General features: G+C 38.0%; 2 protein-coding genes across 5 annotated transcripts in view; one reads left to right on the forward strand and one right to left on the reverse strand.

Moving 5' to 3' along the window:
• The window catches only part of LOC109030272 (kin of IRRE-like protein 3), a 616549-nt gene that overhangs the window by 106061 nt on the left and 486498 nt on the right, over positions 1-23990 (reverse strand). The window lies entirely within an intron of this gene.
• On the forward strand, positions 631-6336 carry LOC109030273 (uncharacterized). 2 transcript variants are annotated; one of them, XR_011900430.1, is made up of 3 exons: positions 631-787; positions 1929-5942; positions 6195-6336. XR_011900430.1 is itself a non-coding variant. In XM_019041153.2 (2 exons), exon 2 carries the CDS (start codon positions 1957-1959, stop codon positions 2470-2472), a length of 516 nt encoding a protein of 171 aa, XP_018896698.2. In that variant the 5' UTR covers positions 631-787; positions 1929-1956; the 3' UTR covers positions 2473-6336. The 2 variants fall into 2 exon arrangements, 1 of the variants encoding a protein (XP_018896698.2); XM_019041153.2 differs by having other exon boundaries at positions 1929-6336.

The raw sequence follows: 23990 nt of genomic DNA on the forward strand, positions 1-23990 counted from the left end.
AAAAGCTTATGCATGGGAACAAAGGACATTGCGCGTCTGATAAATTCACTATATTTAATCCTGTTGGCTCGAAAAATGGACAAGAGTAATACAAAATTACATAAGTCAATGGAATTATTTAAGTTTTAAACCAACGCGTGACTTTTAGTTATTACGAAAAAATGAGTTTAAAATTTATTGAAAGAACAATCATTTAATCCAGGAGATAACACGTCTTGGCATCATAAACATTAAATCTCTTCCCTTCGTAAGTTATCGGCCTGATACTGCCTAAACTGCTCTGCAAATACATTTTAAGTAATTTTTTCCCCAAAAGCAAAGAGGCTCGACTTTATCTCACCATAAGCATGACCCCTGTAAGGAATACATCTTTAAACTGTTCAGGGCTCATCAACAGCCGTAGACACACCTCCTTCAAAAAACAGAAGTCACGAGATCTTGACTGCTAATATTAATAAGCTGATATAACGTAACAACTGGATAAACTAAAATTCCCAAAAGTGCCACTTATAGAAAAGATAAGTATCAGCACTTCAGTTATTCGCAATTACGTGTGCGAGTGGGAGATAAGACCAAAGGTAGATTGGACTCATTAATGCTAAAAGGAACTATGTACATTGGGTTTGCGGGAGATATATAGTTCCTTTTGGTATAAATACGTTCAATTGCTCATTACATAATGAATATGCGATTCAAAGATCCTTTTTAAGGCCGAGAAAGTTAGAAGAGAAGAGACAGTTCCTCGCGTGCTTTGGTCGTTGTTTGTAAAATCTGCGATTTTCAACCGGTAAGTATAAGCTCATTTCGAAAAGTGTGATTCCGTCAAATATCAGAATGCTTGGAAAAGAAAATACCGCATTTTAGTACCGATGGCATTTAAAACTACCACGTGCCTTGAAAATTATTTTTCAGCCCAGGACTTTTTGAAAAAAAATTTGGTCATAACTGAGGGACTTGGAGGACAAGACGCATAAGTGCAGTTTCTGCCACTTCCAGAAATACGTGTTTGAAGTTTCGAAATAACATGGATCCATATTGCGGAATAAAAGTTCAAACTGACTTGCTGATACTTAAAAATTGGAATTTTGGGAGCGAATTTTTCATAGAATATGCATAAAGACTAGTTTCATTTGAATACCTCAATTTTTTCAAAACTGCACTTATGCGCCCTGTCTTCCAAACACCTCAATTAAAATTGCGAATATTTATTTTAAAAGGAACTATGTGCGACTGAATCAAATCAAAGGGAACTACACTCATTTCTTTTTTATTACATTTATTTCTAGATAAATTGTTATAGTACGGAAACATAGTTTTTCACCTGAGAAAGCATGATCTATAGATTTAGGCGTCTCTGTCGAAATCGGAAAACCACCTCGTGTAACACATTACGACACGTTAAAAGAAAAATTAGTATCAAATATTGCAATGTAGGCATGGTATAAATAAATATAAATGAACAAATGTCGTGTCAAAGTGTCAAACAAATGTATTCAATTTTATAATAATACTAGACTCACTGATGATGACCTCCCGGTTAAAGAGCTCGTACGGTACACTACTATATTAATTTAATTCATTTCAATAACACCTTGACACGGAAGTTAGTGTTCCTGGTATATTTCTTGCAAATGTAGAATTAACGGTTAAATAGTTACTTTGCCAATGTTTTTAGAAAAAAAACCTTCGTTTGACTCTACCACCGTCAATTTTTTATTGCTAGTATAAAATTGGTGAATCGCCAAAATGTTCACGGACCTTATGCCCATGCATTCGTATGTCCACCGCCTTTAAGTCCAATTTGAATTTCCAAAAAATGTATGTCCTAAATCTTAAACTAATTTAAATCCTAATGCTCCATGCGCGAGAAATTACAGAATTAGGCTGCAGAAAACAAATATTCTACTATCTGTTGTATTTTGTTCTAGAGCCGTGCACAGGCATACGCCGATCAGAATGAGGCTTATCATAGCATCAGTTGTCCTAACTGCCTTCATCGCCACAGTCCATTGTGCCGCTTCAATTTTTGAGACTGAGGCCTCAACTGCTACGACAGATGAGGTTCCTCAGTCAACTGAGGCTCCTACAACTGTGACTCCCACACCTGGGAACGATACCTCGCCCGTTGGAAGAGTAGCTTCGAATGTCTGCAACAATTATCTTCTGGACCTCTTCATAACTGCACTGCTCAATCTATTTCCCGAAAACTTAAACGAATCTATTGGATCCATCATCAGCATTATTGTTCACAACGATGTTCCTAACAAAGACTTCTACCTTGAACTCAGTATTTTAGACATTAAACTCACACTCATAAGCAATAAAACTGAGCTGTCACTCTCTGTGGCCAGGGGCAATAAGAAACTTTACGCTGGAACTATTGGTCTTAAAAAATTTTGCGATCATCTGAAAGATTCTGTCGTCCAACAAATTTTACAGGGCACTCAAGTGAATGCGACAGTTTCATCATAAAGAACGTGGACTGCGGATATAGGTTTTCCCCCTTCTTTTTAAAAAAACATTAACAAGGGACAAGAATCGGAGAAAATGCACCGAGCTGACGGCCTAGCTCGCCAGGCGCCGCTGTAGATAAAATCGTCATAATCTGTGTCACACACATTACATTATTTCGTTTTTCAGACGAAAAGAATGGACTGCATTACAACAGTTCAATTTTTTTTTGTTGTAAACTGAAATTTTGTTAGGTAGTTTGAACTGAAAGTTACGCTTATTTTTCTTCTAATTGCGTCTGCGCAAAAATCAGCAACACTTTTGACACAAACTGCGCATTCGTTTACTTGTAAAGAATTTTCTATGAAACATTGGAGTTCATTTTCCACCCTTGAGATGGAGTCATGTTCCTTCAACTACTTAACTTGCCGTTCAATTTATTCTATAATTTTTTGGAGGAATGTGATCTGAATAGAGCGCATATAGTACACTGAAAAAAAAGTGGAAGTGGGATTGACCATAATGGTATAGTAAAAAAAAATATGGTGATAAAAAGCCAAATTATGGTCGATTTAAGCATCTAGATGAAAGTGAGAATCATACTCGATATAAAAATTACCATACCCGGATTGTAAATATCAGTTAGGTGTGTCTGTCCATCGTTTAGGTATTTCTCACCATCAGCTGGGTATTTTTTACCATACGATGAGTTAAAAGTATGGAATAACATGGTAACACTTGCGTTTGATATCTGTAGGCATCTGTATGCGACTGGTCATGGTGTTGGTAGGTTAAATTTACCATACTGGTATAGTCAGCGTGGTGAGAGCTCCCGCTTGACTGCGCTGCGGTCTGTGGTCCGCCATTTTTCGTTTGTCTGTTTGTCAGTTATAAATTTATCACGTTGAGGGTCGGAGTCCGTGGCTGTGTTTTATTGATCCATATTAATCCATGTGAATCCACGCGTAATTTGCCCAAATTTGTGTTCGAATTGTCCCTAAAGCTACCGTCTTCTCTTCGAATCTATCTATATTGATCTGCCACATACATTTTCTGAGATTTTTTCGTTATTCATATCGACCAATTTCTGGAGGTTAGGAGTTGCTACAATGAATCTGGCTTGCAAAGTGAAGGAATCCTGAAAATTTGAAAACCTTCGCAAAGTTGTTCTGCAATCCAGTGAATATCGGTTCTGTGTAAAGTCATTTCGAAAACATAAAAGTGCGGAAATAATTTGAAAATAATCGACTAGAAGTGATTTTTGAATACTTCGTTCGTAGGTATATCTATATTCTTGTTAAAATTTTCGAAGCTCAACATACTCAGATGAAGAGACAAATGTGCGTGGGATTGACGTTTAACTGTAACTTTAAGCAAAATTTGGCAGCTTCTGCCCCACCGTGAACCGTGCGATTGGATTTTCATGTAGTGTCTTTTTGTGGGTATATTTTGAACTATCTATTTATTATATGCAATTAAATTTTCCGTGGATCTGATTTAGTCTGTAAATGATACCTTAACGCGAATAACAAGCATGGTTTTGGTATCATTTACTTGAAATCAGTGAAGCAATTATCTGCTATTTCTCGTTGAAACTGTCTTTAACTGCCATTGATTGTGTATGTAACGGAATTTCTAAAAGTAAGATGTAAGTAAAATATCCACGACTTTCATCAAAAGCATTTAATAATATAAGATGAGTGGATTTTAGAATCTACAAGGTTTGTCGCAGCATCTGGATGCTTGAAATTACCATACTAGTCAGTCGGGAACGCCACACTGGCACTGTGTCGCATAGTGTCAGCCGTATCGTGTTATTTACCATACCGGTATATTGGTAACTATGCTGCAGCTTCACTGTGTAAAAAATCAAGTAGACAGTATGGTAAATAACACCCAAACTCTGGTAAATCCCACCGATTATTTTTTTCAGTGTACAAAATTTCTTTGTGTCCATCCACAAACAAGGAGATGAAAAAGCTGGATATAAAGTTTAATTTAACGGTAGAAAGTCACCTAACTAAGGATGTTTTTTTTTGATTGGACTGTATTTTAACATAAAGGAGCCAACCTAATTAAGTGTTTTAAAATCGCGCAACTTTTCCTGTGCTTATATACTAATAATATGTACAGTAACGGAAACGCGATTATTTTACTTTAAAAATAACAAAAGGGGGATGGATCAAAAACTATTTACTATGTAAGGCGTTTTTTTTTCAAATAAAGACGAAGACACATTATTTTACAACATAATGATCGAGTAGGTTCCCTTATGTTAAAGGTGAGCCACTTTATATGAGTAGACTTTAATGACTGACGCTCATGCAATGGGCACGGCAAATTAGAGCATGATATAGACGTACACAGAAAAATGGACATATAATGTAAATATGATCATAAAAATCATGTTCCAGACTATGAATGATTTTTTACCACACTGCTTTTGCGTTAGCAAAGCAAATTTTTCCGTGAGTTTTGACAGTTGAAAAACGGCCAAAAGTATTTTACACAGTGGAAATAACCGTAAGGGGGTGTGTGTGAGTTTGTGACTATTCAAAAATTTTCTGACACATGAAAAAAGTAGATGACCTAAGCGATAATGGTCAGAAAGTTTTAGATGAGGTACAGAGAGACTGAATTGAAAAATTATTTCCATCATAAACACATACTTTAAATCCTTGATTTCTCTATTTTACGGAAGTTGTGCGATACCCGACGGTTTTGTGTGAGAAGATGTACAATGACCGCACAGGTACACAAAATCGAATCTTTCGATTGGATCTGCTTTTTAATTAATTAGTTAGTTATTTATTTCTATTAACTTAATGAGTCGAACGTTTAATTTTGAAAAATATGTTAGATAACTCATTAAAATATTTTTTTGTCGTCTTTGCGCCAAAGTGATTATTATTATACCGAAGAAATAAGGTCTTTACCATTACAAGCAACCTTGTTATTTTTTGTCCATGAAACTTCCTCATATTCGCCTTAACCTGTTATTATACGGACGAGAGTTCTGTTATGATACTTAAGAGTCTTGTTTCAGTGATGAGAGGTTTTGTAATGGTAATATATTTCCTGAAATGACACTTTTGCTTGGATAAAAAAAGACTAAAAATCAAAATAGTACTTGTAATTGTATGAAGTTGTTTTTCTCCAGTAATAAGTCAATTGTGATACGTGATCAGTATTTCAAAAACATCAAATGGCAGTTTAATCGGAGTCAAAAAAATTGAAATTGAAGTTGAATTTGCAAGCAAAGTATCTACGAAGTTCATTGTTATGGTTCCTCCAATTTATAAATTTTTTGGAGGGAACAAAAACTTTCTTGAGAACAAGCTTCACTGCCATCTTTTAATTTACAAAACAGTTAATTATTCTACAGGATTTTTTATGGAATTCAAAATCGTGTCATGTCATACTAATAAAATTTACATGCGTTCAAACTAAATTAGTAAATAAATATCCGAGTTATTAGTTTAACATTCTGGGTCATAATCGAGGGGCTTGGAGGACAAGGCGCATAAGTGCAGTTTTTGAAAAAATTGAGATTTCAATGATTTCAAGTGAAACTAGTCTCAATGCATATTCTAAGAAAAATTCGCTCCAAAATTCTACTTTTTAAGCACTAAAAAGTCAGTTGCAACTTTCTTTCTGCCACGAGGCTCCACATAATTTCGAAACTTTTAACATGTGTTCTGTGTAAATAGCAAAAACTGCACTATTGCGCCTTGTCCTCCTAGCCCCTCGATGAATATCTATTTTTTCGTTCGTCTTGTAACTACACCGCAAATTTTCTGACTTATGTCACAAACTTGTCAACGATTCATGAATGACTTCTAAATTACATTTTAATATTTATGAATAAATATTTTTATTGAAAAACAGCTTAATTTATTTGCCATTGAGAGCTGTCTATTTCCTCCAAATATTTTTAATTTTTGCTGTGCAGGTCCACAATACGTCTGCGCGATAAAATTTTAAGCGATCTCATCAAACTTATTATTTAATTAGGTCAAAATTGTTAGTCCCCGCTTTTTTATTCCTCAAACATACTATTACTCACACGCATATTTGTAACTTTATGTTAATCAGCTTTTTGGTAAAAGTTAGGCGCAATTTGCCGAGCTGATTACTTTTAACTTATTATAAAGAAATTTATCTCGCTACTTTTATCTTAAATTACTTATTTCTCACGATAACCACTCCCACAACAGAAGCTACTCTGAAGTGTGCAGGCATCAGTTGTATAAATGTTCATCATATTCACTTTGAAGTAGTTACTTTTTCTCCGCATTCATCCATTATCTCATAACTACTTTGTCAAATCTTATAATCTCACCGTTTGTCTCAAGTACCTAATTAAGTTTTTGACAGAAATCTTGCTGATGATAGATAAAGAGGCGCATACAAAGATCAAATTTTCCCTTCGTTCAAAATTTATATAGGAAAAGATTTGATTGACTGCAAATTTGAAAGTGCATACTACGCGTACTTGCTATATACTGCCTCGCCTAGAAAAAGTCCCCCTTTCAGTTTTTTTCTTGGATACTTATTTATTATTACTCAAATTCTTGGCCGATTTGCGAATGGTTAAAAAATCAAACGCTTGATAAGGCATTTCAAACAAATAAACTACGACCGATTTGACAAGTTCAGATTTTACTTTCTTCCTTTTCCTTTCAGACAAATTGGCATTTTTAGGGGTGATCTGAAAACTTTACAAACCGATAAATTCCCACCTAAAAAGTATATCACAGACCGAAATGCGAAACCATGTGTCTCCTTTTGCGACGCTGACTTCCTATCGTGATTTATTTTTTCTTTGGAAAACTCGTTGACCTAATTTCTTGAAAACATCTTTGATTTTCCTTCTCTGTTAGCAAAATTTGTGAAAAATATTTGAAAAACTAAAATATTTGGGGACATTTTGAAACTCCGCAATGGACATGCTTTTGCATTCCAGCCGCTTTTGCATATTTAAAATAGCTGCCGGTACGTTTGGCATCAGTTTTAAAGTAAAGCAGTCTTAACAATTTGAGAGATTACATTTTTGAGTGTTATTTGGTAAGAACTTCACAAACCACTTTCATTTTTGATTTTTAGATTCCCTTTTTTTTTGACAAACAAGCACATTTACCGATTGGTACACTCGCACTGTCACTCTTAAGGCTAAAATACACTAAAAGAAGCGCAGAAACTGTTTAATTGGAAGAGCGAAAGAGGAACAGGGTTGCCGTTATTTCTTTATCATCAAATTCCTTGACAATCCTTGACATTCAAACAAAACTCTCACTTTGATTTTCTCCCCTTTAAATTACACTCACTTCTGCTAAACGCACCTCGCAAGATTCCCTGACTTTTCCTGTGAATCGCCTGAGTTTCCCTGACCTTTCCCGGTCGCCACAAATTCCCTGACTTTTCCCGTTTCAGATCGGCAGCAATCCTGAAACAGCTGCCGCTCAGTGGATCGAATCAATCGGAGAGGTCGGACATGAAATTCTTGACTGAAACTGCAAATTGTGATGTTTATCCCGTCACATTTTAAAATTCAAGGGGTACATTTAGAAGAAAATTTTACGAGAAAACCAACGAAACCACTTTCAGAACCTCAAAAATTTGTATAAACGGAGTTATAAGCGTTTAAAGTTTCAAAATTGTGTCCGATCTGTCCTATTGACTCGACCCTCTGTGTGCCGGTGCGTTTGAAATCAGTTTTAAAGCAAAGCAGTCATACAAATCTGAGAGCTTACACTTTTAAGACTCATTTGACAAGGACTTCCCAAACCGCTATCATCTTGGATTTTTTAGATTCTTATTTTTTCGGACAAAAAACCATTTTCACCGTTTGATACCTCGCACCTTAAATGTACACTTTGAAATAGCTACCGGTGCTTTTGACATCAGTTTTACAGAAGAGCAGTCTTACAAATTTGAGAACTTATATTTTTAAGTCATACTTGATAAGAACTTCACAAACCGCTTTGATCTCGGATTTTTTAGACTTTCCTTTTTTCGAACAAAAAATCATTTTCACAGTTTGATACAATCCCACCTTAAAAGTAGACTTTCGAAAAGCTACCGGTGCTTTTGACATCAGTTTTACAGCAGAGCAGTCTTAAAAATTTGAGAGCTTACATTTTTGAGTCATACTTGATAAGTACTTCACAAACCGCTTTCATCTTTGATTTTTTGGACAAAAAATCATGTTTACAGTTTGATACCTCGCACCTTAAAAGTACACTTTGAAATAGCTACCGGTGCTTTTGACATCAGTTTTAAGCGGGATCCACCGCCCTGGGCTTCCCTCCCGACGGAGGAATGAGCGGGGGGTGGGGGGGGGGGCACTCGAGGGCCAATAGCCACTCCAGAGTGAATACCTCGAGTGCCCCGAATACAAAATATTTCCCCTGTTGCAACGGGCACGGGCGCGTCGGGCGGATCGGCAAGCGAAGATTTATGCGCTTATCTCCTCTGTAAAATACAAAGCGGAACCCTTTTTGTGAAGACGAAAGCGCAGCTCTAATTTAATTCTATTCATTTTTATGACGTATAAAAGTATTCGCCACCTTTCTTCCGCTGCCGGGCCCGCTACCCGCCTCCGGCAGCCTTTTCACCGTTTATAGATTCACCCTGCGCTGCGCTTATAAAAATCTCGCTCCGCCGGGCCCGAGGATGCTACCACACGGTGTCTGGAAAGTTATATAGGTTTCGGTTTAGAGGGATCCATGTTTCTCTGACTTTGAAAGAAAACGGGGAAGAAGTTCTGCCGTGTGACGCAAAAACCAGTGGCGTGGCGTGCTCTGCGTCTATCGATATTTCCACATTTGAAGCTGCGGTAAATAATCGATTACTGAGTTGTTCGCTGCGAACACCCTGTAACTCGATACTTTTACAAAGGTTTAAATGGCCGATCAATCGATATATCGCAAAGTACGCCACGCCATTGGCAAAAACGCCGTTTTAAATGTTCCGGAAACGAAGTATCATAGCAGAAAAACTTGTGTACCTTGGAGCAATGTTTTTACAGAATTAAGATGTTGCATATACATTATACAGTTTGAGGGATAGGCCTCTAATAGGATGCTGGCATTTTTTGGAAGAATTGACCACTAAAAAGGAGGTGCTTTTTCCTAGGCTGAAAAGTGCATTTATTGCAATATTAAAGGCGGCCATGCACTCGATGGGAAAGAATTCCAATAAATTTCCAGGTTTTCTTTGACCAGAATAATAAAATTGGAATTTTTCGGAAAACTTACGAATACTTAAAATTGAAATTTTCGTAAAGTTGAATTCGGAATTTAATGAGGCGTATCGGAAAATGGAAATGTTGCATGCGTGAGGAATTTGCGATTTGACTGTTGATTCGTATGTAAAAGTTCGTGAGAAACACGATGGTCCTACTGGTTTTCTCTGAAATCAACTCCCGAGCTCAAAAAAAGCTCTCGAGTTGAAGCCAAAATGGAGGGGATATCCCACGCTATCCTGATAGTCCACCTCTACATCAAGACGAACTCTCCATGCAAAGATAGGGAGCAAATACATTGACAGGGCTGCCACTTTATTTGGGGACTCCAAAACTGAAAACACGGCAACTCTGCTAATGTATTTGCTCCCTATCTTTGCATGGAGAGTTCGTCTTGATGTAGAGGTGGACTATCAGGATAGCGTGGGATATCCCCTCCATTTTGGCTTCAACTCGAGAGCTTTTTTTGAGCTTGGGAGTTGATTTCAGAGAAAACCAATGGCACCATCGTGTTTCTCGCAAACTTTTACGTAAGAACCAACAGTCAAATCGCAAATTCCTCACACATGCAACATCTCCATTTTGAAAAATATTTATTGAATTTCTCGAAAATAAATGTTTTATTGGGCGTAATTTTACCGGCAACATTCTCGTGTTAATGCAGGGTTCATGTTTAGTACAGACAGTCTTTATTGCACGAGCGTCTCGTTGAAACTGAAACCGGGCTAGTTTCAGTTTCTAGGAATCTAGGTGCGCACTGAGGACTCGGCGACCATTCGCAAAGGAACGCTTCAGCGGCAGTTCAAACAAGGATCTCGAATAAGCTTGGCCTACAAACGGCACAGGATACCCTCGTTTTTCAGGTTATATTCGAGGGTTCTCGCTCTGCGAAACTTTCGCCCTACCGAAGCCTCTTTTGGAGGTTTACTTAAACACAGCTCCGGGCCGAATTTTGTCTTCGTCGATGGTACGTAATGAGAATTGACCTGAAATGGACTCCTAGTTGTTGCACGATGTGTTTCAGATGCAGTATCGGGGAGCTCATAAAAAATGAGATTACTTAAATTTTTCCATTTTTCATTTGACCTAAGTCTGACGGATTCAGATCTTGGGGTTCTGATATATCGACGGTGAAATTACCATATCACGTATCTCGTTTGCGATGTTTAAAAAACTATTTTTTGTTTTTGAGGGAGTACGAATCGATAAAATTTTTGAAAATTTTCTAGGGTTTTCTTCACAAGGAGAGGAGAAAACACGGAAGTTTTCAAGAAATGACGTTGAGAGGTTTTCCATTAAAAAAAAAGCATGACAGGAAGTCTACAACGTCGCAAACCGAAATACGTTGTCTGGTGGTTTGACCGTCGATATGTTGAATAATTAAATTTCGGAAGAAACAGAATGAGAAAAATAAATGAGGAAGAAAAGAAGAGTGAGAAAAAAGTGAAGGGAAACGACGAGGGAGGATGAGGAGGCATAAAAGGAAGTAGAGAAAGAGGAAAAAAGAAGAAAAAAAGAGGAGAAATGAAGACAAGAATAATTTCTTCCTGTTCAACTCTTTTTTCCTCCTCATTCTCTTCTCCGATTTCTTTTTCTTCTTTTTTCCTTCTTTTGTATCATCTTCCCTCCCCCTTCCTCTTTTTCCCCCTCATTTCTTCTTTTTCAGTCTCCTCCTTCTCCTCCTCTTTCTTCCTTTTGATTCCGGATGCCTCCCATCTGATAAACATGAGAAGTCCTAGACCATTGCTTAAAAGTTCTTTAAAAACAACCCAAGGTGGATATTACTTATTTATTTGATTCCGATGGAATTATAGCAAGCCTCTAGTCTGCAAGCCTCAAGTCAGTCATTATTACTAAAATTGGCTCAAAATTTGGCCAAACGAAGCAAAAATTGCACGTTTGAATCGATCTCTCAAAGGCAGATGGACTTGAGTTCAAATTACTCGAGTCCGAAACATGCGGGCAGGATCATCATAAATACACCGGGGGTAGAAAGTTAATCTTCCTTTAATTGGATGGCGTCCAGAAGTTGGCCCATAAAGTAAATACAATGCTGGCAAAAAGAGAAAAAATGTCGTTTAATGGACGATGAAAGGGGTGAGCGGTGAAGCATCTTGAAACCAAATCAACATTTTACGTATAGAACACGCTAAATACGTTTAGATGTTCCTGAATCAACACAAAAGTATCAAAAATTAACGCGTATGTAATTTAACATGAATGAACTCTAATGTGCTAATCATTGGAATGAGTTTCAGAACAAAGAAGAATCGGGTAGTTTCAAGATCAAACCACGAAAAAGAAATCTGAAGTTCCATTTCTTCATAAGACTCCATGTTAAGGATTACGCGTCTTACGCCCGTTCACGCATTTAAAATATTTTCTCTGAATTTAGCATTTATGCCAGGTGAACATGTGCGAATGGTTCAGCGTTAAGTATGTAGTATTGTAGTGTCTCAAATGAGATTTTTGTTTTGATCCTACTCAATAATGATAATATCAAAATTAATATTTGATGTTTATTAATTACTTTTGAATAATTCGAAAAACTACTGAAACTCAAAATGCTTTGCATTGCTGATGGGTGCATAATATGTTGGAATGTATGAAAAATTCTAATCTAAAATTGTTCAAACTACACATTCTTCTGCAAGTAAGATTTAAGTGTCACAAAATAACCTTAACTTTTGAGCAAGGATACCTAACCAAGCAATGCATTAAAAGTTGTTTCAAACGACTCCTTTATACAATTTTTAGGAGTGAGTACCAGACGCCATGCGGAAATTAAGTTTGAGTGTTTGAATGAGGAGCAATGTTCATTTAGAAAGTTGAGTGCCGAGAGAGCTCTTCAAAATAAGGAGTGAGATTGATAGATCACAGTGCGCGTGTGCGTGTGTGTGTCTTACTCTATCAAAGTTTTTCGGGAAGTAGATTTCAACCGGGAAGTTCAGGTAATTTCCCTTTTCGATCTGCGTCGCCGGCGTTGGAAAAATGTCATAAATATTTGGGAATAGTCAAATAAAAAATCAAAAGATCGAAGAGAAAGAAATTGAAATCTATAGGAGTTAGGATTTGTGATTTTCTGCATGTTCCACGATGAAATACGATATTTTCTCCCTTCTCCTCCACATTCTCTCGAAAATACTAATATCTCACCCGAGTTTTGGGATTTTTCCTTCAATGATCTAGCGATTTTTTTTACCACACATTTAAATTTTAATATTTCGGTTCGGTAAACCGAAACTTTTAATTCATTCGGTTTACAAAACCGAAGACTTCAGTTTCCGCGATTCAAAGTACAGTCCTCTGAACCGAAAAGCATCTACTGAGGTTCTAAAATAACGATCGACTTTTTTAAGGAACAGTAAAAGCTGTAATAAGAATATTTCAAAATTTAAAAAAGTCTCACGCTCCCACTAAATGAAGTAAAGTTTCATTTAGTGAAAGTAAGCGAGTCTTTTAAAAAATTTGAAATATCAGTATCTACTGAGGTAATTAGTTTCTATGACCGATGTTCTTTTTACGAACGAGTGTTCCAATTGAAAGTTACAAACTGGAACGTAACAAAATGGTAAATTTGCTCTATCTTAATCTTAAATATATTTTTCTCCACTTCCCCACAATAGATAAAAATTGTAAAAAAATGCCGGGAAAAAGTTCGAGTACGTTCATGCGAGTCAAAGAAATTTTCTCCTGAAAATTCGTCATTTCTCGCCCGGCAGAGAAATGAGCCTCCATTCCAAGGTTGCAAGATTGACTCAAACTATTTCATTTTCCACAAAATATGAACATGCAATTCCTGTTCAAAATGTTGCTGATATTTGCGCATAGTTAGAGGGTAATCAGTGAAATATGAGGTTAAAAATGTCCAAAAGTTTCCCAGTGAAAATACAATTTGAGGGTGGAAATTTAACACCGTTGAAACGTAGCTCCATTTTTTCGTCCGAGGAACGCGAATCTCGAATCGCCTACGCGAAAAAATGAAGGAAAATAAAAGGGGACAGGCAACCGGGGCGGGTGAAGCGGAGCGCGAGAAAATCAACAGCGAGAGAAAAAAAGGGTATGATTTGACAAAACTAGAGCAAGGTGGACTATTTAGCGGTTGATTTAAAGTGGAATTTCGAGGAGTTCCCGCCGTTGGAGGGGCGAAAAAAAAAGTTGAGATGATGAGACAAAGTTTCTTTGAGCTATCTTCGCGAGTCCCTTCCGTTTGTTCAGCTAACTACCTGCGCCCGTATGATGGCAACAAAATATATTCCAATTTACTCAATCTGAATAAATATCCCTTCATACGCGCTCGCTCCGGAGTACTCCGGACCCGGAGCCTTTTTTGCCTTTGCACTCCTTTTTTCCTATTCATCTGTTTTCGTGTTCAAATAAATCTCGCTCCTTCGATTCCACTCGCTTCTATTCCTCTCTGTCATGAACCCAATAAGTGCACGCTGAGATGAACCCTGAGACACATAAAAGCAAGTGCTAACGATGGGTCATCCAGCAATGCACTTAGTGCTCTCTTCGCTCTCACGGCAACTCTGCTCGGCTCGTCATTTTTGCGATAAATCAGTTGAGTACCTCTGTAAGTATTTTCTTTCGATCCGCCTTTACGAGGCGGATACAGGAAGGAGGAAATTCTATCGAAGTGTTGTGCGCTAATATAAAAAGTGTCCGAAAGCTAACACGAGAATGATTTCTTGTATCGAGGATTTCTTTATGCCGAAATATACCTTTAGCAGTAAGAAAAACGCGTCGTCTAGTTAGATACGGTTCTTAAGTATGAAGCATTTGATTTTATCGACATAGCTTCGGGTAATAATCGGGGGTATGATTTAAGAATAGAGCTCTTGCATATATGAGGGATTTGCGATTCGAGTACTTTGATGCTTGATTCTTGTAGATCGGCTAAAAATAATGAGATCTGTCCAAGCAGCAACTTTTTACGTTCAATATTGACCGAGAAATTGCGCTTAAAATAATTCGGTTTATGACGTCATCTACCGCGGTAGTGACACCCTTTGTTTCTTGCACTTTGGTATATCAATCAGTGATACGAACATTTGCTTTTGTTCGCAATTTGAGTATTGGGCGAAAGCAAGGTAGAAGAAACCAAGGTTATCACTACCACGATGGATGACGTCATAAACCGAATTATTCAAGGTGCAATATCTCGGCTAATATTGAACGTACAAAATTGCTGTTTGGACAGATCTTATTATTTTTAGCAAATCTTCAAGAGTTAAGCATCAAAACAAGATTCTAAAACAAGCGCAACTGACCCATTCAACAGTTCACCAGTAATCTTTTTCTTTTCTTACCAATTTTAAGTAGCTTATTGGCTAATCCCACGCTTATTACCCCAGCCCCAGGTGACCATGACCAATGACCATTGCCTGAGACCGTCAAACTGAGGTCATCTGGCCAGGAATCGAACCCAGGACCTCTTAGTCGTAGGGCCAGCGATACAACCTTTACACCACAGGAGGCCGACACTTTCAAAGATTGACAAAATTTGACTTGTCAGATATTCATTTTCCAAAAAAAATTGCCCTATCCAGTAACCTTGCAAGGAAGGTGAGTCTACGAGGAAACATACGACTTCGTAGTGAAGGGCACTGATAACAAGGTCCCTGCGCTTCTAGTCGGCTGGGTCTCGAGGCATTTCGATCCGCCCGAGGCTGCACGGGTAATGACCACATTCTTCAACTTAATAGTCAATTTGTGCGTCATTATCCAGCCAAAAGAACGAGAAACCGATGGCAGTGTTAAGTGAAGTGAGTGCCGTTCTTCAAGTATGCTGTACGTGATAAAATTCGGGAAACTTCGGCTCTCTCTCGAAGTTCTTTCTTACCTCTCTCCACCCCCCCCACTCTTATCACATCCTCTCTTACTTTGTTCTGAAGACCTTTGCTCGTTGGAGCTGTCAACGTAACTTTGAGTACCTTCAGGAAGAGCAAAAAGTAGCTTACACAGAGGGAAATCCGTGGAATGGGTCCAGTAGCCATTCTTGAAAGTTGGCGACAGAGTTTTTCCTCCATTTAAATGCATGCAAAACAATCGATTATCAGCGAACGCCTAAAATCGATATTTAACATGAATTTAAATGGAGGAATTACAGTGTTGCTAACTTGCCGAATAGCCCTTGAATTACTCAGCAGTTGGTGTCGTAGAATGGAGGAATAGACAAAGTGCGAGCTTTAGCTCTCCTTTGCATGTATTCTCTTCAAAATTTTGCGCAGACAATGATTCATACAAGGAAACATTCGGAAATCAACTCCTTCATAATGGGCCTCTAGACAAGGTACAAATTTAAGTATTCTGATACATATTTCTTATGCAAAAGTTCGAGTAGAACACTATTCTTGCATTGAAATCCAAACGGTAGGTAAACAAGTTTTTTTTTTATATATAATATAAAAAGTTGAATCTAATGGACCACTAGACAAGGTACGAATTTAAGCGATCTGATACATGTTTCATAACCAGAATTTCACATAGAAAACTATTCACACAACAAAAATCACTGAAACCAACTCTTAGCGAAGATGTAAACGTTTTTATTTCACATTGGTTACGAAGAATTTGAACTGCCCGCTCACAGGAAACTCAAAGCTCTAAGTGAGTCAAATCGCGCACTAGAATGATTTTAGCAAGCTTCTAAACCGAGCAATGTTCATTTCCCGCCATGTATTTTTCAAACTATAAGAAATTTGCTATAGCTGAACCAAAGCGTCAAGATCGAGGTTGCCAGATTTTTATATCGCAGAGACTGTCATGATAACGTTTAGCGCGCGATGTGAATCACGTAGAGCATTGAGTTTTCATGAGCGGGTGGTTTGAATTCACGCATCAAGAATCATTAAATTTCTTCGCAAGGAGCTGATTTTGGTAATTTTCGTTGTGCGCTTCGTGTTCTACGTGAAATTTTAGTCAGGAAACATGTATCAGAATGCTGTAATTCGTACCATGTCTAGTGGTCCATTGTAAGTGGAAAGGACTTATCCAAGAGAGGAGTTTTGAGAACAACGTAATCCGACGATAATGAGTCAGTATTTACGCTCTTCTTTTTTTTTTGAAAAAAAAAAAAAAAAACTTTTTGTACAAAAATCCATGCTGCTTAGTGACCTCCATTTACGCTCGTCAATTACCGCGATGCAATAGAGCATTTATTGCAAACTAGCTGGATTGGGATCGCTTTCGTGTAATTTAAATTGGTTTCGTCTCATTCCCCCGACACCGCATCTTGGAGGATATTTTTCTGCGAGGCAGCATTCGCTGATGAGTGGAAATCCTCCACCCACACCATTGTCAAATGGACCAGTTCGGATTTTTGCGATGCTGGCACCTTATTATATACGTCATGATAAAACGCAACGCACCATCTTTCAAGTCTTACAAGGTAATTTTCCCTCTCAGATTAGCTTGAAGGACGGTATTTGAACCCTGATGATCCACAAAATCCATGACGTCGTGCACCACTTTAGTATGTACCGCTATGATCTTCAATTTATTCGCATAAATCACTAGTCTCAGTTGGATTTCTGAGATCGAGACTGTAAGATAATGTTAAATGACAGAACATGATATTTATCACCCACCACCGTGATTTTCAACTGAAAATACTCCATATAACAGTTGATAAGAAATCAGGGTTTTGACCAATCAGAATCATGTTCTAGTAATTTAAAAAATTCGACCAGTAGATAACATATCGACGGTGTAAGTCGGCAATCGCATAACTCGGTTTGCGACGTCACAGACTTCCTGTCATACTTTATTTCTTAAACGGAAAACTACTCAAAGGCAATCCTTTAAAAATGCCGTGATTTTTCTTCTCTGTGCGAAGAAAATTCTACATAAACTTCAAGGAATGATGTCAATTTTCTCTCCTTCAAAAAAATAACATAGAGACGGAGATTTTCAGATACCTCAGATATGCGATTGCGGACTTACGCCGTCGATATGGTACAAATGATACAAGTTACTTTTTTGAAGAGACTGAGGAAGTAGCACCATACTATAATAATACTATATAAACCACGTCCAAGCTATTGAAAAGGAATTGGCAAGCATTAAGTTTCGCGGACCTACACAGAAAAAAAGTAGCTTGGATCAAGCATGATAATTCTTGAATTTGCCGCCAAGAATTTTATTTATCTTGCTTTAAGCTGACTTTTTCTTGATTCAAGAAAAATAATGCTTGGGTTAAGCAAAAAAGTAGCTTATATTAACCAGCAAAATTCTTGATTTAAGAAGAAATACTTCTTGGCGGCAAATTTAAGATTCTTTTTTTTCCAGTGTAAGGGGATCCACCCCCCTATGCTCTTTCAATCCAAAATGCTTCATTCCAATTATACGTATCGTCATCGAGTTCTAGAAGCCATCCTAGTTCCTAACCTTCTAAAGGGTGCCTTGATCAATTTGGCAAGGGCGCTGGAAATGCAGACGATCATGTGCAGTCTGGTAAAAACTCATTTGATTCGAGCGCGACTCGGCGTGCAAGCCCGCGTCTCTGCGCCTAATTTCCTCCACCTTCACATCGTCTCTCGTAATTGTAAATTGGTAGCGGCCTGAGTCATGAAACCGAAAAAATGCGCGATGAGGGGGTAATTGACGGCGAGAGCCAGCCAAGGGTCGTAAACTAACCAGGCGCCATTGCCAGAGTTACTTCAAGAATTCCAACGCCACGATTCTTACACAGAGGAAAAATGTTGGTTACAAGGACTGAACTTTCAATTCACATGGAGCCTAAAGTTTTCGGTCCAGCGGGCTAACTTTAAAATTGATAGACAAAGCAATAGACTTGGATACTTAAAGAATTTCAACGCCACGATTCTTACACAGAGGAAAACTTTGGTTACAAGGACTGAACTTTCAGTTCACGTGGAACCTAAAGTTTTCGGTCCAGGGGGCTAACTTTAAAAATTGATAGACAAAGCAATAGACTTAGATACTTAAAGAATTCCAACGCCACGATTCTTATAGAGAGAAAAAACTTTGGTTACAACGACTGAGCTTTCAGTTCATATGGAACCTAAAGTTTTCAGTCCAGCGGGCTACCTTTAAAAATTGATAGACGAAGCGATAGACCTAGATACTTAAAGAATTTCAACGCCACGATTCTTACACAGAGGAAAAACTTTGATTACAAGGATTGAACTTACTTTCAGTTGACATGGAACTTCACTGACAAAAAAGTTCAGTCGTATGTGCCAAAGTTTTGTGTTCCATATCATCCCAACTAATTCGGTTTGTCAAACTGTATTTTCGGTTTGTCAAACTGAACTTTCGGTTCGTGTAACCGAACTTGTACGGTAAAGTGAACTGACGAATTGAGTTTGGTCATACAAACGTATGCCGAACGTTCGGTTACACGAATCGAAAGTTCAATTTGACAAACCGAATATTTAAGATGATATGGAACACCAAACGTTCGGTTCATATATGACCGAATGCTCTTTTTTGTGATACAGTTTTTGGTCCAGTGGGCTGATTATTGAAATTAATAGACAAAGCAATAGACAGAGAAGACGAAGGAAAAAGGGAGCAGTCCTATTGATTAGAGAGGGTGGTTCTTATAGACTAAGATTGAAGAAGATGGACTAACTATAGGGTCACACGCGGGTTGCCGTTGGATAGTCAGTTACTTCCCTTCGTCCATTGCAACCACCTGCTTCCTCCGATAAGATTACTTCATTTTCCCTGCATTCTCTCTGTCTATCGCTTTATCTATCAATTTTAAAAAAGAATAATAGAATTCCATAAAGGTCTCGGTTACAAGGACTAGACTTTAGATCTGATAACTGAGGTTCCTAGTAAGGAATACAAATTAGCAAAAATTTTGGTTACCAAAATCGAAGTTAAGTTTACATGACCGAACATTTTGGTTACGCAGATTGGGGTGAACTGAAGTTTTGTCCCCGTGTTTACATCAAATATTTACACAGGGGGTGGTAAACCCGAAATATTTCCATTATTATTTATATTTATTTCCAAAATAAACCCTTAAGTTCACTTTAATACATGTAAGTTAATTTTTTTTCGTGACACTTCAATGTTCACACACATCTTTGAGCGTTAAAGGCTTTAACTTGGTTGGCGATCCATTGAAACACTCCAATCAGCAGGATCTCCGATACAAAATGGACAGAAATACGGACAGCATTTCTGCGTTTCAGCGTTTCGCGCTGCGGATAAAACGATATGAGCCCCACAAAGAGTTATAAAAACCACTCCACAAAGCGACAGCATAACTAATTGCGAATTCAACAATGGTGGTATTAATCTACAAATCCCTCCATCAGTCCATCACACCGCGCATCGAGGGAAACATGCGATAGAGAGAGAGACCAAATCAATTTTTATGTGACCAACTCTCGAATGTTTTAATTCATCTCCTCTTTTAGAGCTTTAAAGGTTTTCTCTCCAAAAATAAAAAAAAGGAAAAAACTGAACTTACTTTAATTGGAACAGCTCGTCAACTGCATTTGCACTCCGGGTGGAGAGAACATTACCTGTCCATCCACTCGACAATCCCTCTCTCACCAGCTCTAGCTAGCGCCTGATGGACCATTTTAAAATTAATCGATGACGTCTCTGTGGTGTAGAACGAGACCAATTTTCATTCATATTTTGAACAGGCAATTAAGGCGAATTAGGTGTTGCTTCATTTTTAGTGATCATTTTCGTAGCGGTTTTACTGCTTCGCCAGAGGCGACAAAGAGATTCAGGATAAAGAAATGACCAACTATGTGTGGCACAATTGTCAACGTTTTCGATCAATGAATCTGATATTGGAAAAATAATCTACTCGTACTGTTTCTACCTCATAATCAATGCAAAAATTACCATCAGCTTTTCAATGCAAATAAAAGAAAAAGAAGAATTTCAGGATGAAGTCAGTTGCATGAAATTCGGTTCTAGGGTGATTCTACCAAACAATTCCTGTTAAATAGAACATCTATCCTGTAAAATAGCCTTGATCGTTGCTTTGAATGGGTAATTATTTTTCCTTTTAATACTTTTGCAGATGTTATACAACGCATGACCGTATTCATGTAGGATTTTTGTCGAGCAAATGAGACTAGAAGGACTTCAAGTAACTACATTTTCAAGAAAATTGATGGTATCTTGCATTTTTTTGCGGATGCTATCCGTTTCATTCTTTTCTTAAGGCTGCATGCCGCATGGTCCCAGATCAAAGATAAATAACCAACCTTCCTCTATTGAAATTATGTTTCTTTAACCTCTCAAAATGGCTATGACTGATTTTCAGTAAAAACTTGGTTATTTTTGATAAACGCAAGACCTTTGTTGCCAGTTTGTTTACGGCAAAAAGCGAAAGGGTTACCGTCGTATCAAGTTCATTCTCGATTCTCTTCTTGCATGCATTGCTTTTAGCGGGAAATTTTGGAGAAAAAACGTGGATCACGGATTGCCAATTTAAATCACTGTTTTTCTGCCAATATGGCAACACTAAGGGTGCTAGAAGCACAGTATTCCGCGTTGGCGAACATTGTATCACAAGTCGGTTATTACCTGTGCCCAACCCCACCTCCCCCTCCCTCTCACGAGGAGCAATAAAGGCGCCCGGGAGGTGAGTTAAAAGCACGGCAAGGATGTATTTTTACATTCTGTCTCGGGTATGAAAACTTCACATATGCAACTACTTTCTCTGATGTTCACTGGTGCTGCAAAGGCGGGGAGGCTTTTAGCGAAAAGCTGAAGGTACCACCGTTACCTTAACCTTGCCTGACAGACTTGGATCCTGTACACTCTCGAAAAACAACTTGGATACATAGGGGTTTTTTGGAGGGAGGGGGGAATTGTGCAATATCTTGGGACTTCTAATCTATTTACATCAGCTGGAGACATATTAGAAATCAGAAGAAAGAGCTGAATGAGAAAAACAAGAAAAAAAGGAAGGAACGAGGAGAGGAGGAAAATGAAGGAGAAGAATGAGAAAAGGAGAATGAGGGAGACGAAGATAAGAACTAAGAAAAAGAGGAACAATAGGATAAGAAACCAAAAAAGGAAGAAAATGAAAGATAGGTAGGAGTAGAAAACCGAGCTCTTTTTCCTAGACTTCAATACTAGCAGTACCTAAAAAGTGCCTCTTCTCTTCATGAATGTAATTTTTAGACAAAAACAGTGAAGTGCGCCAATTCCACGCATTCCCATGTAGACGTATGTATGAAACTTTGGACGCAATTGCCTTTCCAAACTGCTTATTTGAATTGCTAAAGGGTTCCTAGATGCAGATTTAAAGAATTAACTCCTGAAGTTTCCTCTCCGAATTTGCTGACCTCACGCACTGCCCCCTAGGTCTGAAGGGAGGGAATTTTCTGGACAAATCAGTCGCAGCAACCAGGCACGCGAATAGCTAATCGGCAATTCATCCTGACTCTCACAATTTATTGCTGCATTTTTTACTTGTATTTTGAATGGTACGAGACTGACATATCGTTTACTTAAGGGTGCTATTCCGTAAGTGCAAAAATTAAGTTTTGAGAAAATGGGCTCAGTTGCGTTTGAGCAGAAAATTTTATTGAAAGGAGCCTCCGTCCTTTGTTAAATTGCCATTAATCAGCCGCAAGCCTCCCAGAAAGCGTTTGGATTATTAAAAATCAACGCATTTTATTTAAACTATGTAAAAAGGATATCATTCATTTTCATGTTAGGCTAGTGTTAGGCAACACAGCCGTAATTGCTATCTTCTGCGTACTTCTACGGTTGCGTTTTGAACATACAACAAATACATTTTCAGGGTAGAATTGACAGCAACGGGCGCCACTTTACTAAAAAAACTGCTCTCATCGCTCTTTGATAGAATAATGCTCCTTGTCTGAAACAAGGTCAATTTTTTTCGCACTTACGGGTTGCTTATTAGTCTCGTTCTTTACGAATAAGTCGAATTGTGTTGTTTTAGCTTTTTCGATGATTTAATCAGCCAAAAGAGCTTAGACGAATTCTGAAAGAAACTCGATTTCGAAAATTAGAGGGTTACGGCTTTCTTCGCTATCACGGCAGTCTTGCTCCGACTGCAGTAGATTTTGCCCTTTCAGTTGCATCCTGTCAGACGCGGCGTTCGCACAATGGGACGCTGAGGGAAAGAGAATAAAAGTGCGGAGCACAATGTCAGCGCAGTGAGTGGTCGCCGGGTGGTGTCTTAGCTACATGTGTTTGCAATTACTACAGCCCAGACAAGGACCCGGACCCGCGCGTGTATTATTAATGGTAATGCAGAAATGCCATGGCCCGGACCTCGTAAATTCTGAGCTCTTGTGCGAGAGCTCAAGCACGCTTTGCGAGCCTGCCAAATAGGTCTTTCGCAAAGTTTCGCTTACACAGAAAGAAAGGATGTCTAAAAGCGAATTTTCGCGATCGAATATCATTCATCAAACGAATTGATCAGTGCTGAGATGCCGATGGTCGGTAAAAGCAGGAGCCAATCAGAGTTCAGATTTTCTTTTTTGAATGGTTTTAAGAAAAAATTACGAAAATAAGAAATAAAAACACACTAAATTGCAAAAACAGCAGACTTGAATTCACAAAACACAAAATCAGAAAGAATGACGAAACCAAAATTCTGGTGAAAGATGAAGTTTCTGGCATCGGTTGCATCAATTCAAAAATCGAATCAAGTCCCGAGGTGAATTCGAAATTTCAAATTGATGGATTTCAACGATCTCCGGTGAGACTAACGAAGAAGTTGAAGATAAACGGTGAATGATATTCGATCGCGAAAATTTGCTTTAACAGTACGTATTTGTATTGGGACCAGAACACAAAGTAACACAAACTTTTGGTTGATGTGTTTTGATTAGTTTTGCTTTCGGTTTAATAGACCGAATTTTTAGTTTGATTGACCTAATATTTCGGTTAAAAAAAATTCGAATCCGTAAAAACTATGCGCTGGCTGCTTTTACCACACCCGGGTGTAGTAGTCAATAATCCAAATACGTCAGCTGGAAACCGATAAACGGAAGTGAGGAAAATTCGAGTAGATTAGGTCACCAGGAAACTTTTAATCCTGGGATGATTTAGGATAACTAATGGTTTCGGTCGATGCGAAAAAAAAGTGGTTGACCAACGAGATCCTTTTGGTTGATCTCAGCGAAAAAAGTTAACGCTATGTAACTACAAATATCGACATATTTATACATGTATCAATTGAAATAAGAGCTTTTTGAAGAGGAAAATGGTTTAAATTTGGTATGCAAAATACACTTCATCCGAGCAGAGTTTATTTGACCCAATTTTCTTATTTTTAGAATCTTCGTGGCGCGGAAGGAGGAAA

Source organism: Bemisia tabaci, chromosome 8 (genome assembly GCF_918797505.1).
Source record: "Bemisia tabaci chromosome 8, PGI_BMITA_v3".
In the NCBI taxonomy this organism is placed as follows: domain Eukaryota; kingdom Metazoa; phylum Arthropoda; class Insecta; order Hemiptera; family Aleyrodidae; genus Bemisia; species Bemisia tabaci.